Raw genomic sequence first — 19,483 nt, forward strand, 5'->3', positions numbered from 1 at the left:
TCAGGTAACATTTCAGATACCAAAACACAAATCGTGTTTTGACATATTACTAAATAAATATTCGTTTATGTGTTAACGAACGACCATTTTAAGCATTATTAACAATATTGGCATGTGATATGTCAGCAGCAGTCTCAATTTTGTAGAATAGTATATGCTTAACTATTAGCATAATAACTCATCATGGATGAGTCTCCAAGTTCTGTGAAATGTGCGCCACCTCCAATGAAGCGCGGTCACATGTCCATAAATTGGCAACGCTGTATAATGTGTCAAAACATTACACAATAAACTCTCAGTATGACAATACTTGTTACAGCACATATATACGAGCAAACCTACCTACCGTCTCAATCAAGTCGTTTATCTGCTGCAAAAGTCCAGCAACAGCAGTCTCAGGCAGAAACGTCAAGTTCATGTTCATCTCCAAATATCCTTACTAGATCAGGCTATCACAAGATTGTTTGTGTTGTATCTTTTGAAAAAAAACAAGACCTTTAAAAACGATCGAAAACTTGATCGTGTTTCCTCGTCTTTGAGGGTTCAAAGCCTTTTTAAAAACAGCAACTAAACATGATGAAAATTGCAGATAAAGATTTCACATCAAATGCTTTATATCACTCTGGTTGCATAGCAAAATTCTAAAATATTTCCTTTGTAAATATTAATCATTGGTGCCAGAAGACTTATCATCTAAGTACACTAGCTTCTTACTCAGATTGAAAGAGTTCTTTCGAGAACATATTGTGGTTGATATAAATCACGGTCAAGGGGAGTCTAATATAACTTCGTAAATAGTAGTTCTCTCGCATTGCCCGAGTCAGTTTGAACTGCTATTCGTTTCAAGGTCGAAACAAAGTTTACTTAACTACAGCATGTACAGATGTCTGCGTGCACTTCAAAAACAACCAAACCGACGAAAATCAAATATTATATTCAGCTGCTTCAATTCTCAGACAAGATATTAAAAACGCCGTTGTCTCTATGGATACTTATACTTCGGTTGATGAAATGTCTTTATCGAAATATCTAGAGGCCGTGCTTTCTGTTTTGACTGGCTGTATAAATTGGCTTATCGATGACTCTCACAGCTAAGTACATATCAAAAACTATTTAACTGACATTCCATTTGAAATTATAAGGAAAAGCTTCGCTTTATCTGAATGCATAGTTTCATTGCACAAAAAAGCTTTATTACCCCCTTTACATTTGCCTTGCATTACAGCTATATCATATGCATGGTTCGAAAGCTTTGATACATTAAAATCGCATGGATTTTGTGCATCATATAATGAGGTTAAGCGATACCTTACAAGCCTTGCGTGCTCTGAATTATCCCAAGTTCAAAACAATACATACATTCCCAGTGGAATTCTCCAATATAACGGCACAGTCTAAGTCAAAACATGAAGGAGCTGAGTATGTCGACATCAATGCAGAAACAGTTGCAGGTCTGCTTATCCTTCCGGAGCACCTGAGATCACCCCAAGTTTTTGATGGGGTTCGTATTGTTTATTCTTTGGTTTTCCATGTTGTGTTATGTGTACTATTGTTTGTCTGTTTGTCCTTTTCATTTTAAGCCATGACGTTGTCATTTTTTTTGTCGATTTATGTGTTTGATTGTCCCTAGAGTATCATTCCTATTCTGAAACCTATGATCTTATCTGGTTGCTCCTTAATAATTTATAATGGACTATTGTTGACCTTCCATACAAACAACCTTCGTTTGAAGGACATCAAATTGCATTCTGGACTTGATTCAACAAGCAGATCTTGAATATTAGTACCACGTATCATGTTGTCAGCTACCCGTCATTCATTGACGCAAAACCGTCCGACATGGGAACTGTGTATACAACGACGAATTGTGTTGATATGTGCCAAAAAGCTGGTCAACCATTTTCTATTCAAACTTTTGATTTACAATTGTACTCAGAGGCACAACAGGTAAAATGGGATAGACCTTCTCAGTTTAAGTCACACATTTTACGTCTTGATGGCTTTCCTACCCTATCGTGTTTTATTTCACCAATAGGTAAGATATGTAGAGATGGTGGTCTCCGCGACCTGCTAGTTGATTCCCGTGTGTACGCAGCTGCAACGGTAGACCAACTGCTCTTAGGAAAACAGTTCAACCGTGCAGTTAGAGGACTCACACTCTTTTATGAGACATTGAAGACACTTTAGATCTGCTCGTTCTTTGTTTGGATCAGATAACAAAATTTACAAATCGAATTTCTGCAGGTGACATTGCAACATACAAAACAGTGATAAAAGATTTAAAAGGAGACTGTGGCATTGTTGGTTTAACAAGGCGGAAAGCTTCATTGATAGATGGAATATTACTAGACATGTGCTTAGTCCGATAGCATCGGCAATGAGAGCATGTGCGTGTCTTGTCCAGGTTGATGACTAATGCCACAATGAAACAAAACCAGCTGCAATTAAAAAGGGATGAAAAACATGTACAAGATATTGATAGTATAACAGAAAATATGACAAATGTATTTGCCGTTGATAATCACCCCGTCAGCTTATTAAAATTTCAACTGATCTCCATGCAAGTCACGACTTTGAAAATTCACTGTTAAAATCAGTTGAAACTGGAAGAACTAAAATGAAAATATTTGTTCAGTCATCTCTATCAACAAGGCATGTAGCTTTTACCATCCCATCCAAAGATCAGAACTGAAGACCTTTGAATATATGAACCCTAAAGGACAACTAAAATGCAAATATTGGCAAGTTGTAAAAGGTCATTTGAATCCCGAGCTTGTGTTTAGACGTGTACTATATTTAACTAAATGTAGAGATGACGTATCTGTGGAAACTATTTTGTCCTATCCAATTTGTCATATTCCCACTGCATTATTTCATGACGATAGAACTATGAGGAAGACAAATAAGTCTGATCTTGCTCAGGAATTGGAAAATTTAGTAGGATCAATCCCTAACATTCCTCCATACGACCACAGTGCTACCGTACTAATAAGAGATGGCATGAGCTTAGTTCATTCATTTGATGTTAAAAGGATGTCCACATTTTGAGACTTTGCCAAACTTAGACATTCTGCAGGTACAATCATGGTTCCGATTCACAAACAAGGTTGTTGATGCTTTCGATCACTATGACACTGAACATTCCATAAAATCAGCAGAGCGTCATAGACGATCGGCAACAACAACTACGCAAAAGGTTTATCATATCGCTGAACGCCGAACTGTTCCAGACTCGGCAAAATGTGATCAGCAATTTGTCTGATATGTTACAGGAGGAAACTAAATGTTAAGTTCTAGCCGGTACATTTTCCAAGCCAGAAATAATGCGACAACATTCTAATTAGCATGTAATCGATCTCCCAGACCTTTTCGGTTCGCACGAAGAAGTAAACACAAGAATCTTGCTTCATGTTTACACTCTGATAAAATCTTTCAGCAGGTGAATATAAAGGGACGAATCATAGTCAAGTGTTCTGACATAGGTGTTCTTGTGCTCTGTGTTCGTTCATTTTTTCACGGTTTCTGTGTCGACTAAACAAATGTGGTTTTATACGGGGTCAACTAATTTTCTTAGGGACTGTAGAAGGTGCATACCAATCAATGAGTAAAGTAAATCTCTTTCACCTTTACTATCTTACATCCTCCCTGCAGTTCATGCTTTAACTGGTTGTGATACCACTTCTGCTATATTGGGTTTGGCAAAAAGAATGTATTCTAGTTGATAAGAAAATCTCCAAGTAAGTTTATAAATTTCCAAAACTTTGACAATATTGATTTTTCCACATCGTTGTCAGCAGCCAGAGAGCTTCTTTCAAGCTTGTATGACCCAAAAGACAAATTCGCTTCATGACATGTTGACTTAAACAAGCAATATGCAGAGACACAAGTTTGTTGCAATTGCCACCAAGCAAACCTTCATTCAAAGAACATGTTTTGCGGTCATGTCTTGAAACAAAAGTTTGGATGTCAGCACATCTCGATCACCCAAATCCTGTGTCTCCTTATGGACACAGATGGAAAAAGAGTTCACATGGCCCGAATCCAGTCCACTTCTAGGCATGATGATGTTCGATTTCCTGCAAGATTTAATATGATCTTGCAGGGTGAAATATATATGTAGCAAGTCATATATTAGCAGAGAACGGCAGATGTCCTGCGCTGAGCTTTATTCATGTCAGGGTAGTGATACCTGTCAAAATATATATTCTTAAGAGGACATCGACCTGGAAGATCAAATGAATTATGATGGAGGTGAAAATGATACCATTGACTAACGAAAGAGCATTTGAGTAAAGAGTCAGCATAAAGTTTAATTTGCCTGACTGTTATTCAATGTAAATATGTATATGACTATTACTTTTGTGTTTATTAATTTTTGTGTTTTTGTAATAACTCTACCAGCTTATACTTAAGTTCCGTATACGATGATAGTGGTAACTAAAACTTAAAATAAAATAAAACCTTGCTAGTGATCTTCGACCTTGACGTAGTTGGCAAACTTAAGACAATTAAATCATACTGTATTTAGAACTGTCGAACTAACAGGAGACCAAAATAACATATATTTTTAACGGTGCTCTAAATATGGTAAACATGCGCTTTAAAGCAGTTTTACGATATGTCTTAATATAGTTTTATCAATATTTTGTCGGTATAAAAAACGAGAAATTAAATCTTAAAAAACTAACTATACAGTTATTAATATAAAACCAATAAAATTTGTGTGTTTTCGATGCAAAATTTAATATAACCGAGCGTTTTGCGGTAAGACCAGTAAAAATTAAAAAAAAAACACAAAAAAACGAGATTTTTTTCATTTTAAAAACTTTTTTTTAAATTTTATTTCAGAAAAAAAATTAAAAAAGACTATAGTTTATTAAAAGATATATTTCATATCAATTGCAGATGAGTTTGCTTTTAAACAGCAATTTTCGAACAATGTCGTTAAGTTATGACTTATACTTTTTCCCCTTTTTTTCTGTTTTTAGAAAAATGTTACCATTTCTCAATTTGACAACCAGGCAATTCAGAATGTTCGATAAAAGACCTTTTAAATGATAAATCATATAGCTAGATAGGTGCATTAAAAACATCTGAATCCTTGTTTTGGCGATCGCCTAACAATAATGTAAAGAAATTTTGTTGAAAAAACAATTTCTTTAGAAAAAGCATCTGTTAGTGTCAATTTGTTTAACAATGCTAGATGCTTCTGTAATTTTTGAACAGTGATTCAGATGTATTGGTTTTGATTACTGAACTCCCAGTCAAGTCAAAGCGTTAAGTACTAAATGATAAAATCAAAGACTCGAAAAATATGAAACGTATCGAATACAGCTAACTTGGTACACGCATTGTATTTCCCTTCGTAAACAATTGTTGATTAACCATGGTTTCATAGCTACATGTATCTACACATTTCACCTATATAACAATCTCATCAAAATCCATTTTATTGACAACAATTTGGGAGCAAAACAAACAGACATTATGGGTAAAAATGTCAAACATAGGCATTCAGCAGTAAATATTGTGTTATAATTTATTTCACCATAAATCACACAAAGACAATCCAAATTTTACATATAAAACAAAGCAGATATTAAGTAAAAATTGCCCATAACACAATAACAAAATGACGAAATGTATATGGCTCAATATCTTTAATTTTTTTTACATATAATTAGGCGGTAATGGTAACGTTGTTTCCTGTAGCTCAGTCCATATAGTAAACTTGGATATGTATGATAGCTCGTTTCGAAGCTGTGACATTTTCACATATGTGGTTAAATTTTCGGGGTACGAAGTGAGATTACTTTTTCCGTAAATTAGCAAACCCCGAACATCCTTTTGTGATGCGGCTCCTTGTGGTAAAATATCCCCTTTTTAACACAATAAGTTCTTTGAAAATTTAATACTTTGAACACATTCAATAGCTCCATAGTTTTTACACATTTATTCTATGTTCCTCTACTTTCCTAATCACCACAAATAATTAAGTTCAGTCATTTGTTAAAAATAGAAACATGTCCAATATCACTACACAGAGATTTTTTCTTTACACGTGACTTTTGAGTTCCTCATTTCGAGGCGCATTAGGGATGTTGTCCCATATGTACAAAGCCAAGCAAAAGGAATATAAGAATGCATTTAACAGTAAATGCTACTGTTTTACAAATGTGGCAGATACGCAATATTTATCAAGAAGGTCCTGTTGTCCTGTGATGAACAATTAAAAAAAAATTTAAAGTTTTGTAAACAGGAATTATATAAAAATTACCACATGGTTGATATTCATGTTAACACCGAAATGTTGACTTCTGGGCTGGTGATACCTTCGGGGACGAAACTTCCACCAGCAGTGGCATCGACCCAGTCGTTTAAATAGTTATCAAAAGTACCAGGATTATAATTTAGTACGCCAAAAGCGAATTTCGTCTACATAAGACTCATCAGTGACGCTCAAATCGAAATATTTATAAAGCCAAACAAGTACAATGATGAAGAGCATTGAGGATAAAAAAATCCAAAAAGTTGTGCCAAATACAGCTTAGGTAATCTGTGCCTGGAATAAGAAAATCCTTAGTTTTTCGAAAAATTCAAAGTTTTGTAAACAGGAAGTTTTTGAAAAATGACCACATGATTGATATTAATGTCAACACCGAAATGATGACTACTGGGCTGGTGATACCCTCGAGGACGAAAAGTCCACCCGCAGTGGCATCGACCCAGTGGTTTAAATACTTATCAAAAGTACCAGGATTATAATTTAGTACGCCAGACGCGCGTTTCGTCTACATTAGACTCATCAGTGACGCTCAAATCGAAATTTTTATAAAGTCGAACAAGTACAAAGTTGAAGAGCATTGAGGATCCAAAATTCCTAAAAGTTGTGCCAAATACGGCTAAGGTAATCTATGCCTGGAATAAGAACATCTTTAGTTTTTCGAAAAATTCAAAGTTTTGTAAAAAGGAAATTTATAAAATTGACCACATGATTGATATTCATGTTAACACCGAAATGTTGACTACTGGGCTGGTGATACCCTCGGGGACGAAACGTCAACCAGCAGTGGCATCGACCCAGTGGTATAAATAGTTATCAAAAGTACCAGGATTATAATCTAGTACGCCAGACGCGCGTTTCGTCTACATAAGACTCATCAGTGACGCTCAAATCGAAATATTTATAAAGCCAAACAAGTACAAAGTTGAAGAGAATTGAGGATCCAAAATTCCCAAAAGGTGTGCCAAATACGGCTATGGTAATCTATGCCTGGAATAAGAAAATCTTTAGTTTTTCGAAAAATTCAAAGTTTTGTAAACAGGAAATTTATAAAATTGACCACATGATTGATATTCATGTTAACACCGAAATTTTGACTACTGGGCTGGTGAAACCCTTGGGTAGGAAACATCCACCAGCAGTGGCATTGACCCAGTGGTTTTAATAGTTATCAAAAGTACCAGGATTATAATTTAGTACGCCAGCATAATTTAATATGACATTAAATAATAGCTACTGTGGTCTTCTTGTTTTGTACAAGTGACTAAAGGAACTGCGACTCACATTTAAATAAAATGAAGTTGGCAAAGAGAAGCGCACAATTTGTTGAAAAAGGATATCTATAAATTCAACAAATATGTTGTGAATAAGAAAGTGCATGCTGATCACGTGTTCCTGTATGTAGCATGTTCTACCGTTGTGTCTACTATTTAAAAAATATTCTGTGTGGTATCCTTATATAATAGATTTATGGTTTATGCTACTATTTCTGATATGAATAACGTTTGGGATTATTTCTTTTAAACAATTTTTCCATTTCTCAGTGGGAAAATTGAAATACAGGGTTGAACATATTTTATGATACAAACCTGCCACACACTGTCCACCAGTTGCAGCAAAATTATTATCAAAGAATCCGTTATTACAGTAACACTTCAGTCCTGATCCTGTATCCGTACAAACAGCATTGGATACACATTCTGTTGGTTGATTAGCCAGAATACATGTTTCGTCTGGTTCTTGCTCTACAATATATAAACAAAGTTGATAATTTTCAGAATGATTAAGGAAGCGATGACCACATCATTGAGAGGAGAAGCTGGAAGAGTTGTTATGTGACGTGGATTCTCAAAAATTCGAAAGATCTACTGCTTAATCTTCGATCACAATCTTTACAATTTTGCAGCAACATACAGACATTTGATTTTTCTACGCTTTACACTACTATTCCCCATGCTCAGTTGAAAGATCGACTTTTTTCTTGTTTTTGGTTACAATAATTCATATTTTGTGAAGAACCATTTGAAATATACCAGAAAATATACTGAAGATGGTATAATCAAAATGCTGGACTTTTTTTTATCGACAATATACTTGTTGAGTTCGGAGAATTCATATTTCAACAAACAGTCGGTATTCCAATGGGTACTAATTGTGCTCCCCTACTAGCCGATTTGTTTTTGTATTCGTATGAAGCAGAATTCATTCAATTTTTTTTCTTCATTTAAATGCCTAGAAAATGTTTGCCCATGAACCTCAATTTTTCTTTTTATAATCTTTTACATGTATAATTATAAGCCATTTGTAAAAGTTTTTAAAAAAATATTTATTTTTTAGTAGTTTTTGAGAACACTAAATGGTCAATGATAAAGCTATGAAAAATCAAGAGAGAAAACATTTTCCCGCCAAAATTCCAATGGCTAACATCTAGAAAACAAGCACATTGACCCCTATTACTTTTTTGCTTTTATATTCCTCAATTAATCCCCTATCAATATATTCTAGTTTTATGGAAAGTTATTTATTTTGAAACTCAGCAGCAAACGTCAAACGTCCTTAAGCCTACCGCTTGTTTAATACAAACAACATTAGTATCTTATTATTATATACAAGATTTTTACAGCAATATATCAATACAGATATAACAACAACAAAATATTGAAGATTAAGATAGCAAATGTTACAACTAGTACAATAGCCATTTCACCTAAAGCTATAGTTTGCGAACTTCTACCAGTGAAGATATACCAAAGGACGAAAATACTGATGATATGCCAATGATTTACCAATTACAGAAAAAGTCAAGGGTATCATGCAAAGTGATTTGACAGATGAACAATTTCAAGAGGGGAAAATATAATAAATTCATTTCAAGTTATTTTCTCAAAAGGTGATGGTGATATAGGACATACCGATATGGTGCAACACAGAAACGACTTAATTGATGAAAATGAAAGACCATTTAAACAGAGATACCGCAGAATTCCATCCGCAATGTATGCTGGTGTTCGTTCTCATTTAAGCCAAATTCTCAACAATGGCATCAAAAGACCATCTCATTCACCATATGCATCTCACGTGGTACTTGTAAAGAAAAGGAATGGGTCACTCAGACTATGCATTGATTACCGCCAAATTAATTTAAAGACAAGAAACGATAGTTATGCTTTGCCAAGGATAGATGAACTTTTAGATTGTTTAGCTGGCAGCAAGTTCGTTTCCGTTGTCGACATGACGTCTGGATATCGAGATCAAAGAAGAACATAAGGAAAAAACTATGTGAACTGAAGGACCACTGCGTTTATGAGTATAACCGTCTTCCAATTTGACTTACAAATTGACCAGCAAAAAACTCGTGGAGGAAATCTTAGGTGATTTGAATTTAAAGATTTGTTGCATATTCATCGACGATATCATGATTTTTGGAAAATCTTACGAAGAACATTTTCACAACATAAAATAAGAGTTTGACAAAATTAGAGAAGCAAATTTGAAATTAGCATCAGGAAAATTTTAATGTTTCAAGCAAAAGGTAATCTATGTTGGTCACATGGTATAAAAAGAAGTATTTGAAAAATTGAAGAAAAAACTCGTACCAGCATCTATACTTGGTTATGTAGATAGTTCTAAACCATACGAACATCATACAGATGCAACTGAAGACGATCTTAGTGTTGTTTAATATGACGAACAGAACGGACTCAGTCGCAATTTAGCTAAAGCTGAAAAAACTATGCTACACAAGAGAGGGAATTTCTGGCACTGAAATGGGCAGTACCAGATAAATTCATTGATTACTTAAATGGAACGAAATTTACCATCATGCCTGACAACGATCCTCTTATTTATGTATTAACATCTGTAAAACTTAATGCAACAGAACATAGGTCACTAGCTGCATTATCAGCATTTGATTTTGACATACTCTACAGACCAGAAGGCTAATGCAGACGCAGCTGCTCTAAGTCGTCTTCCCGTTAATACAGATTGCAACGACAGATGTAATATACCGCTTGAATCCATTAAAGCTATCTGTAGAAAAGCATTACCCCCAGCTTATATTGAGAGTTTAGCTATTTTAACAGATGTAGTGATTGATGATATAGACAACAGAGCTAGATAAACCAATCTAGGTAATATTATTGACTGGGGAAAAGCACATGCTATGAGTCCATACATCAGACCACGGATTGAATTTGTCTGCCGGAACAGAAAACCTGTAGTTGAAGAAATAGGACCTAGTCCATTTATGCACCAATTTCAATATCTTAGATTGGTTGATAACATTTTATACAGAGAAAAAAACTATAGATGGAGAAAAAATAAAGCAATTAGTTCTGCCTAATGCTCATTCATCAAGTGTATTGGAAGCTATGCATAATGATATGGGACATTCTGGAAAAGGAAGAACACTCTCATTGTTAAAAGACAGATTCTACTGGCCAGGAATGAATAAGATGTCGAACATTTGATTGAACAATGTGGTCGCTGCTTAAGGAGAAAAACAACTACGAAACAAAGAGCATCATTAGTAAGTATCACTTCTTCAACGCCAATAAAACTTTTTGCTATAGACTATTTAACATTAAAAACGTCAAAGGGAGGATATCAGAACATACATGTACTTGTCATAACCGATCACTATACAAGATTTGCATAAGCCATTCCAACCCGTTTTCAAACTTCTAAAACCACCGCAGATATTCTGTTTAATAACAATATTGTACATTACAGAATTCTCTAAAGACTTCATTCAGATCAATGAGCTCATTTTGAAGGAAAAGTAATACAAGAACTTTGTTAATTCACAGGAATGAAAAGTCTTGAACAACAAGCTATCACCCTATATAACGATATGACAGATAGATTTAACAGAACTTTGATAAACATACTTGACCGGTAGTTTAATTTTATGTTTGAAGGCCTAAACTATAGTACCCTACAAATGGTTCAATTTTTATAATACGATTAATTGTTTGTTCTGTGGTATTTTAAGACTTGTCTGTGAGAATTCCTGACGAACGTTGACTTTTAATAATTCATTTCACCGTATCGTCTATGGGGTTTGTAATAACTTAAGATAGAAAAATTTAAAAAAAACTTCTTGATCTCGTCGGATTGAAAATGTCTTGATGTCTCAGAAAATAATGTGATGTGTTTCAATTTTGAAATGATGAAGCCTATTAATCGTTACTGGTACAATCAAGTATACATTCAGTTCATGTTGATTTGCATTTCAAGTCACAATTTTTGAGTTGGCATTTCGTTGAAAGTATGAAAAATACAAAAAAGAAGATGTGGTATGATTGCCAATGAGACAACTATCCACAAAAGACCAAAATGACACAGACATTGACAACTATAGGTCATCGTACGGCCTTCAACAATGAGCAAAGCCCATACTGCATAGTCAGCTACAAAGGCCCCGAGAAAACTAGCGGCCTTGCACGATGGAGTTTGCACATTCAGATGTAGGTCTACGATTTATGAGATAAATAAATATAATAATGAATTAAATCGTAAAATGCAATCGAATTACTGATTTAAACTTACTGTTTAAAAAAACATGTATACTAATTATGTTTACTAAAGTTTTTGTCCCAAGCTGATAGACATATTGTCCAAGTTCTAATTAGAATTATGTTTTCTTTTTATTTTATTAACAATAGCAATCAATATACTGGACCATTGATCTGTCAAATTAATTACTACGACGATAACTTTTAAAAGATTACAATTATTAAATGATTTCAATACACATTTATATTAAATCTATTAAAATTTTTAAAAAATCCGGTTAACCGGTTAGCGGTTTTGGTATTCGGTATTCGGTCCTTCCGACGGTTAACCGGTTACAACACTAATGATTTTGTATGATTGGTCAGAATGAATGATTTCAGAGTAAAAGTTGTATAAAAAAAGAGTAAAACATATAAAAGTATATTAAATAGTGTTTAAATCAGTTTAACTAAATTGACACAGTCAGGTAAATCATTGCTTAAGTATTTAAGCCATAAATGGTAAAATAATATGTGTAACTGAAGTTTAGTGAAAGGAATTAAATTAAGTAAGAGATAAAATCGGAAATTGTATGACTTTTGTTTAACTTTTAAATGAGTTGATAATTTAATACATAAACTATAATTTAATTTAATTTAACTATAACTTAATGTTTTGAAAAAGTGCATGATTTAAGAACGATTCTTACGCCTACCTTAAAGCGATCTTACTAATTCCGGTAACACAAAATCATTCTTAAATTTTGGTCAGTTATTAAGTATTCTTAAAACAAACTTAGGTGTACCAAGAACAATTCGCAATAGCTTCACTTGATATTTTTTGTAAGAGTGGTCCCGACTACTCTTAATTGTACATTCACTTGTAAATAATAGAACAAGTTGCTTAAAAAAGTTAATACGTGAACCTTAGAATTTTTTTATTCTAATTATTAATTCATCTGAATAGGAAATAATATATATCAGTGATTTCTTGGCCATGTGTGTGTAGGATGGTAGTTTCTCTTTATCGTAAATCATTACAATTTTGGCTTGTTGAGAGAAGTGTTAAATATAAAGCAAGGAGAAATGTGTGACCTTTTTCAGTTTTATCGGAAATATTCATTATGTCGTAACTACAGTCCCATTCCTTTTTCACGAATGTGACCCAACGAATTAGACTATTTACCGGCTTTGCAACATAATGAGCAACACGATGGGCGCCACACGTGGAGCAGGATCTGCTTACCCTTCCGGATCATCTGAAATCATCCCCAGTTTTTAGCGGGTTTCGAATTGCTGTTATATATATACACATATTTTTGACATTTTTGCCTATTGTGTCTGTTTTGTTCACGCATCATTATCAATATAATGGAATTTGATAAGAATGTCATACAAGTTAGAGGTTCATCTCTTTAAACCAGGTTCAATCCATTATTTTCTTTACACATGTTACAGTTTGAAAATGCCTGTAACAAGTCAGGAATATGTGAGTTTTGTGATTTTATTTTTTGTAAGAAGGCTTTCAAAGAAAAAAAAATCTTTGTTATAGTGAAAAAATATAGGAAGATGTGGTACGAGTGTCAATGAGCCAACTCTCCATCCAAATAACAATTTATAAAAGTAAACCATTATAGTAGTGATTTGACCGAAATGAAAGTAGGATAGAAAGATAAGCCTACGTCATTTATACAAGATTTAAATCCTACCATTGGCCTGGTGAATAATAGGGCACTTAGGGGCGGATCCAGGATTTTGGAAAGGAGGGGGCGAAGTAACTAAAAATCGCCGAGCGGAGCGTAAAAAAAGGTTACAATTTTTGGGACCTTTTTTAGACTAAAAACATAAAATAAATGTAAAATGCACTTTTTAAACGGTTCTTGACTTTGGGCATGTATATTTTATAGTTGCTGTAAAGTGTAAGGGTTGGACATTTTTTATGCCGTATTCTCCACATTAATTGTCTATTATAAAATGATGGGATGATCCAAAGATATGTACTTATACATTTGATGTAGGACTTGCCAGTTAAAAATGGACATGGAAAATTCTCGTTTGTTGTATGTTTAGTTAGTATCAAGATATACGCCGGGCTATTCGATGAAATTTACAATACGACCGACACGAGTTAAGAAACAAACAGACAATTTTTATCCAAATGTTTGGTAGAAATGTTTCCGCCAACAAGGGAAGTGAGGGGTTCCAAATCAACCAAAGGCTACGAATGAGTCTGAAATGACAACGAATTTATAAATCGGACGGTCGAAAAATGGAGACATTAAGGCAACACCCAGCAGGCAGGTTGCAGTCGGGCCTTGAACAAAGTATTCAATACATCAGTTCGGCGAAACAGACATTCCGGTCAGATATGGGATTTACATGCAAAACCCCGGCCACCAAAAAATTACGCCCGTTTATTAGTCATCATTTAATTCTAAAATAAATCTGAAATTTTGGTTTCAAATGGCAAAAAAGTGGACAAGATTAATGTTTTCAATTTTGATACGATAAGATTTTTTGTTTAAGGCAAAAAGAGTGTCAGAACTTTTCCTCTCATATACATCTCAGACTGCCCCCTTAAATCAAATGGTCCGTACCTTAGATCTTAAGCTTACTGACAGAGGATCATTATTCAGCTATGTTATTAATAGGCTTGGCCGTGTAAATAATATTTCTGTGGAACTTTTTTGTTCCTGACATTATAATAGAGTTTTACTTTCTGTTTAGTGGAATTGTGAAATAGAAGTCAATACGTTCTCGCTCAATCCTTGTCACTTTGAAGGTGTCATTCTTGTCACTCTCAGCATAAGCAATTTGTTATTGTAATTTGATTTTCAAATTGACATAGTGACGTTTTTTCGACGTAACTGGGCGTTTTTCAATAAAAACGTACTTTCTTGTTCCAGCCACTTTAAAAAAAATGTGTTTGATCTTTGCAAGTAATTTTTTGTGCAGTCAGATCATTGAATTAGATATAACATTTGTATGCAAAGAAACAGTTTATTTTTTAGAGGGATTGATAAGATATTGATTCCTGAATGGTCCAAAACAACCAAAATGGCATGTCCCTAGACCGCCTGTTCAACATTCATACTCTCAAATATCGTAAAAAAATGTAGAAATAAATATTAATTTTACTTAATATAAGCTCTTTAATCATTCAAAAGTATGTTTAGAGCCAACATATTTTAACATCGATTCTCTGTATGCATCAACCAACAGCTGGCCACATAAAAAAAATATTGTGATAGAAAAACTACCTCTAACATCAAAGTTAGTTGCATTATTCATAAAAATCTGTTTAAAATCCTAATCATCCCAGTCCTTCTTGTCGGTTGTCAAGGAACATAAATTTCCTTAGCAACCAAGGAAAGTTTACCTCAAAATGACCAAATTTCAATTATGAACAGCTCATTTATTATGGCAGATAGCTTTAAAAAGTTTATCATTAAATGAACAACAGAATATGCTTTATAAAAATATATTTATTAAAGTAAATCTTATACGGTGAAATAAAGTATAGAATATCAGAGCTAATAGCTATTTCAGGTACTGTGGATCTTAAGCAAAAAGAGTAAAATTCGACCAAATTTGGTCCCTAAAATATTATTTTCGCAGAAATATAGCCAAAACATGACTCACTACACTTAAAGATTAGGTATTCAGCTAATCATTAATGAAAAAATATCTCTGGGTAAACATATTTTAAATGGATGGTGGATAATTCAAATTGGGTCATATTAGGGGTGTAAACTGTTCATGTAGACCAATTTTTCATATGTTTGCTATCATACCAGACAATTTCCACCATATAAACTAACTAACATGTTATATTGATGTTGGTGTTTGTTGAATATGTTTGTTCAAATGACTGACCTATGGTTGACAATAAAAAACCTTAATGCAAACCTTAAAAAAAGAGGGGGTTGGGGTAGTGACATATTTTTTTTAATTTTATATTTTACACTAAAAATTGAGAAATAGAAAGGCACTAAAATCAAACAATTTTGGGATGGATGCTCCAAATGATTTTCTTTAAATACAGAGATAAACATAATGGGTTCATCACTAGGTTCATTATATATATGGATAATTTGGGTTTTATGTTTAAAAATTGGGGATTTAGAGAATCAATTTATTTTACAGCATATTCTTCAAGTAATTAAGTAAAAACTCGTTTGAATCAAAACTGAACATATAACTTGGTAATTTTTTTTCTTCAATTCAATTAAAGTAAAGGTTAGAGGACAAAATACTACATCTTTGTTGAAAAACCGTAATTTTGAAATGAAGTGCTAAAATACTACATCTTTGTTGAAAAACCGTAATTTTGGAATGAAGTGTACTTTAGGCAGATGCTAATTTTAATAAGTATCAGTGGAAGTGCTACTGTTGTTCTTTCGTACAGTATTCATACTTTAATTATTTTTAAACGAAAAAAGGTTTTGGTATTTTCTTTTGAGTGTTTTTTTGTTGTTGTTATATATGTTAGCGACGATAAGTGAAATTAGGCATTAAGCTTAAATCTTAGGCAACAAGCTAACGCCTAGGCATTAAGTTATTGCCTGAAATTTTCAGGCATTAAGCTTATTTCCTGAAATCTGATGATGATTATTCACCCTATTCCGAACATAATTTTAGGCAATAACAAAACTCTGGAATTTATGCATATTTGGTGATTTAATCTGGATATAAAGTCATTTCTTAATTCAATTTCTAATATTACATATATAAATATACATTTTTTTGATAGATTTTCAAATAAAGTAAGTTTATTAAGTAAGTTAGCAGTTAAAAAACAGAATTTACTCATACTTGTTTTTGTGGTATTACAAAATATAAAAAAATATTCAATGTAAAAAAGGGGGAGATTCTATAGAATAATTAAAATATTTATTTGAAAATTTGTACACTTCACTAGTCAAAAGTAGACAAAATTAAGAATTTGCTCACACCATTGTCCATTTTTATACGACCGCAAAAATTGAAAATATTTTGGTCGTATATTGGTATCACGTTGGCGTCGTCGTCATCGTCGTCATCGTCGTTGTCCGAAGACATTTGGTTTTCGCACTATAACTTTGTAAAAGTAAATAGAAATCTATGAAATTTAAACACAAGGTTTATGACCACAAAAGAAAGGTGGGGATTGATTTTGGGAGTTTAAGTCCCAACAGTTTAGGAATTAGGGGCCCAAAGGGTAAAAAAATAAACTTTGTTTGATTTCATCAAAAATTTAATAATTGGGGTTCTTTGATATGCCGAATCTAACTGTGTATGTAGATTCTTAATTCTGGTCCCGTTTTCAAATTGGTCTACATTAAGGTCCAAAGGGTCCAAAACTAAACTTAGTTTGATTTTAACAAAAATTGAATTCTTTGGATTCTTTGATATGCTGAATCTAAAAATGTACTTATATTTTTGATTATGGGCCAAGTTATCAAGTTGGTCCAAATCAGGATCCAAAATTATTATATTAAGTATTGTGCAATAGCAAGAAATTTTCAATTGCATAGTATTCAGCAATAGCAAGAAATCTTCAATTGCACAGTATTGTGCAATAGCAAGAAATTTTCAATTGCACAGTATTGTGCAATAGCAAGAAATCTTCAATTGCACAGTGTTGTGCAATAGCAAGTATATTTCATTGCACAGTATTACGCAATAGCAAGAAATATCTAATTGCACAATATTGGGCAATAGCAAGAAATTTTCAATTGGAGTTATCTTTCTTTGTCCAGAATAGTAGTTGAATCAACTTAAATCATTGTTTTATACAATATACAATGTATATTCACTTTCACTTCAAACTGATAAATTAAAACAATCTTTACCATTCAGTGATAACAAGCACTTTCTTACATTTTAATATTTTATGATGTATTTAAATGAGTAGTTATTGTTGCAAACTCCATTAGAAATTTGAATTGAGATCAGTTTTGGAATAAGGGAAAGGGGGATGTGAAAAAAAAATTTGGGGGGGGGGGGGTTCAATTTTTCTCATATCAGATTTCATAAATAAATAGAAAATTTCTTCAAACGTTTTTTTGAGAGGATAAATATTCAACAGCATAGTGAATTGCTCAAAGGCAAAAAAAATAGTTCAAGTTCATTAGACCACATTCATTCTGTGTCAGAAACCAATGCTGTGTCAACTATTTAATCACAATCCAAATTTAGAGCTGAATCCAGCTTGAATGTTGTGTCCATACTTGCCCCAACCGTTCATGGTTCAACCTATGTGGTCGTGTACAGCTGCGCCCTGCGGAGCATCTGTTTTTTTTTTTTTTTTTTTTTTTTTATCAAATAAGTAAATTTTCTTTGTTAACAGTTCCATAACTTGTGATAACAAAATGATTTTAACACAAATTTAAACTATTATTTGATGCGTTTTAATATAGATAACATAATTTATTAGTGATTTTATTTCTGGTCCCTTATGGACAGTTGTCTCATTGGCAATCATACCACATCTTCTTTATTACATTTAGGATGAATTTGGGCACTGTAGTTTTGCATTAGTAAAATTCGATTTTTTTCTTTTGCTCATATTCAAACGTATTTAATTGCAGTATTAAAATAAATAGCTGAAGTACTCCGTATTTATATGAAAGATTCACGAGATTTGCCTTTGAACTTTTTTAATATGAAACCGTGAAACTTCGAATCAGCTCCCTCAAAGCAAATAATGATTTTACCGGTTATATATTTTATATATAAAACGTAGTTATATTTTTTTACTTATTTTTTGTTGCAAAGTAGTTATAATATCAACATTGTTTATTACCCTTTAATCTAAAACTAATAATTATTTTCTAATGATTGATTTTTTTTTAAGTTGTTGGTTAAATTTGATAAAATATATCAATTTTTTCATTTGCTATTTTCTTTTCCGCCAACACTTAAGACAGCGGTCTAGTGAGGAATAGTGATCCAGAAATAGTATAAACAAGTTGTCTCCTAAATGTTATTGCTGCTAAAGTTTTTTTTCTAAATCTTTTGAACGAAAAGGAGTAGGTCCGGTAAGGACCGATTTTGGCATCAAATTTCAGGCTCATCTGACGAAAGATTTTGACCACTTTTTAAACACTTAGGTGTCTATTTAATTTGAATCAATTATTTATGTGAAAGATTAATTGATTTAGTCATTAAAAACGATCCAATTCAAGCTAAAATAAGAAAAATCTACTAAATATGCCGAAAAATGTCACTTTTTTGTCAAAAATGAAAGTGGCCGCATCCGTGATCATTCTCAACCTTTAGATATGTTATGTATTATCATCAAATACAACTTACATTTCAATATTAAGGATGAACACAAATGCGGCCACTTTCGTTTTAGACGAAAACCGTTTTAAATTAACTAAAATGATAGAATTGTGAAGATTTCAGTAATTTAGCATGACTTAATGGTGTTAGTACCCGATATATGTGCATTGGATGGTCAAAAACAGCCCATATTTATGTAGCAGAAGCATTCTACTGTCCAAGAAATAACTAAAAGTTTTTACAATCTGATAAAACTGCTATATTTTGAGGTCAATAAGGGGTCTTACTGGACCTACTCCTTTCAAAAAAGGGAAATAACTCATTTTTCGAAATTACATCCAGATTAGTTTGAGTATGAAATTTTTTTAATTGATGGAATATGTAATATGATATAATTACCCTCAATACATCTAAAAATAGTTGGGACTATTTT

General features: G+C 32.9%; 2 protein-coding genes across 2 annotated transcripts in view; one reads left to right on the plus strand and one right to left on the minus strand.

Moving 5' to 3' along the window:
• LOC139491931 (E3 ubiquitin-protein ligase HACE1-like) overlaps positions 1-19,483 on the plus strand; it is a 428,049-nt gene that overhangs the window by 248,164 nt on the left and 160,402 nt on the right. The gene's annotated exons all lie outside the window — the stretch shown is intronic.
• The window catches only part of LOC139491916 (protein eyes shut homolog), a 102,900-nt gene that overhangs the window by 66,191 nt on the left and 17,226 nt on the right, over positions 1-19,483 (minus strand). Inside the window, exon 3 of the mRNA XM_071279846.1 lies at positions 7,873-8,028. Coding sequence (XP_071135947.1) covers positions 7,873-8,028 — 156 coding nt within the window. The remainder of the gene's footprint in view (positions 1-7,872; positions 8,029-19,483) is intronic.

The sequence above is a fragment of the Mytilus edulis genome, chromosome 10, assembly GCF_963676685.1.
Source record: "Mytilus edulis chromosome 10, xbMytEdul2.2, whole genome shotgun sequence".
NCBI lineage: Eukaryota > Metazoa > Mollusca > Bivalvia > Mytilida > Mytilidae > Mytilus > Mytilus edulis.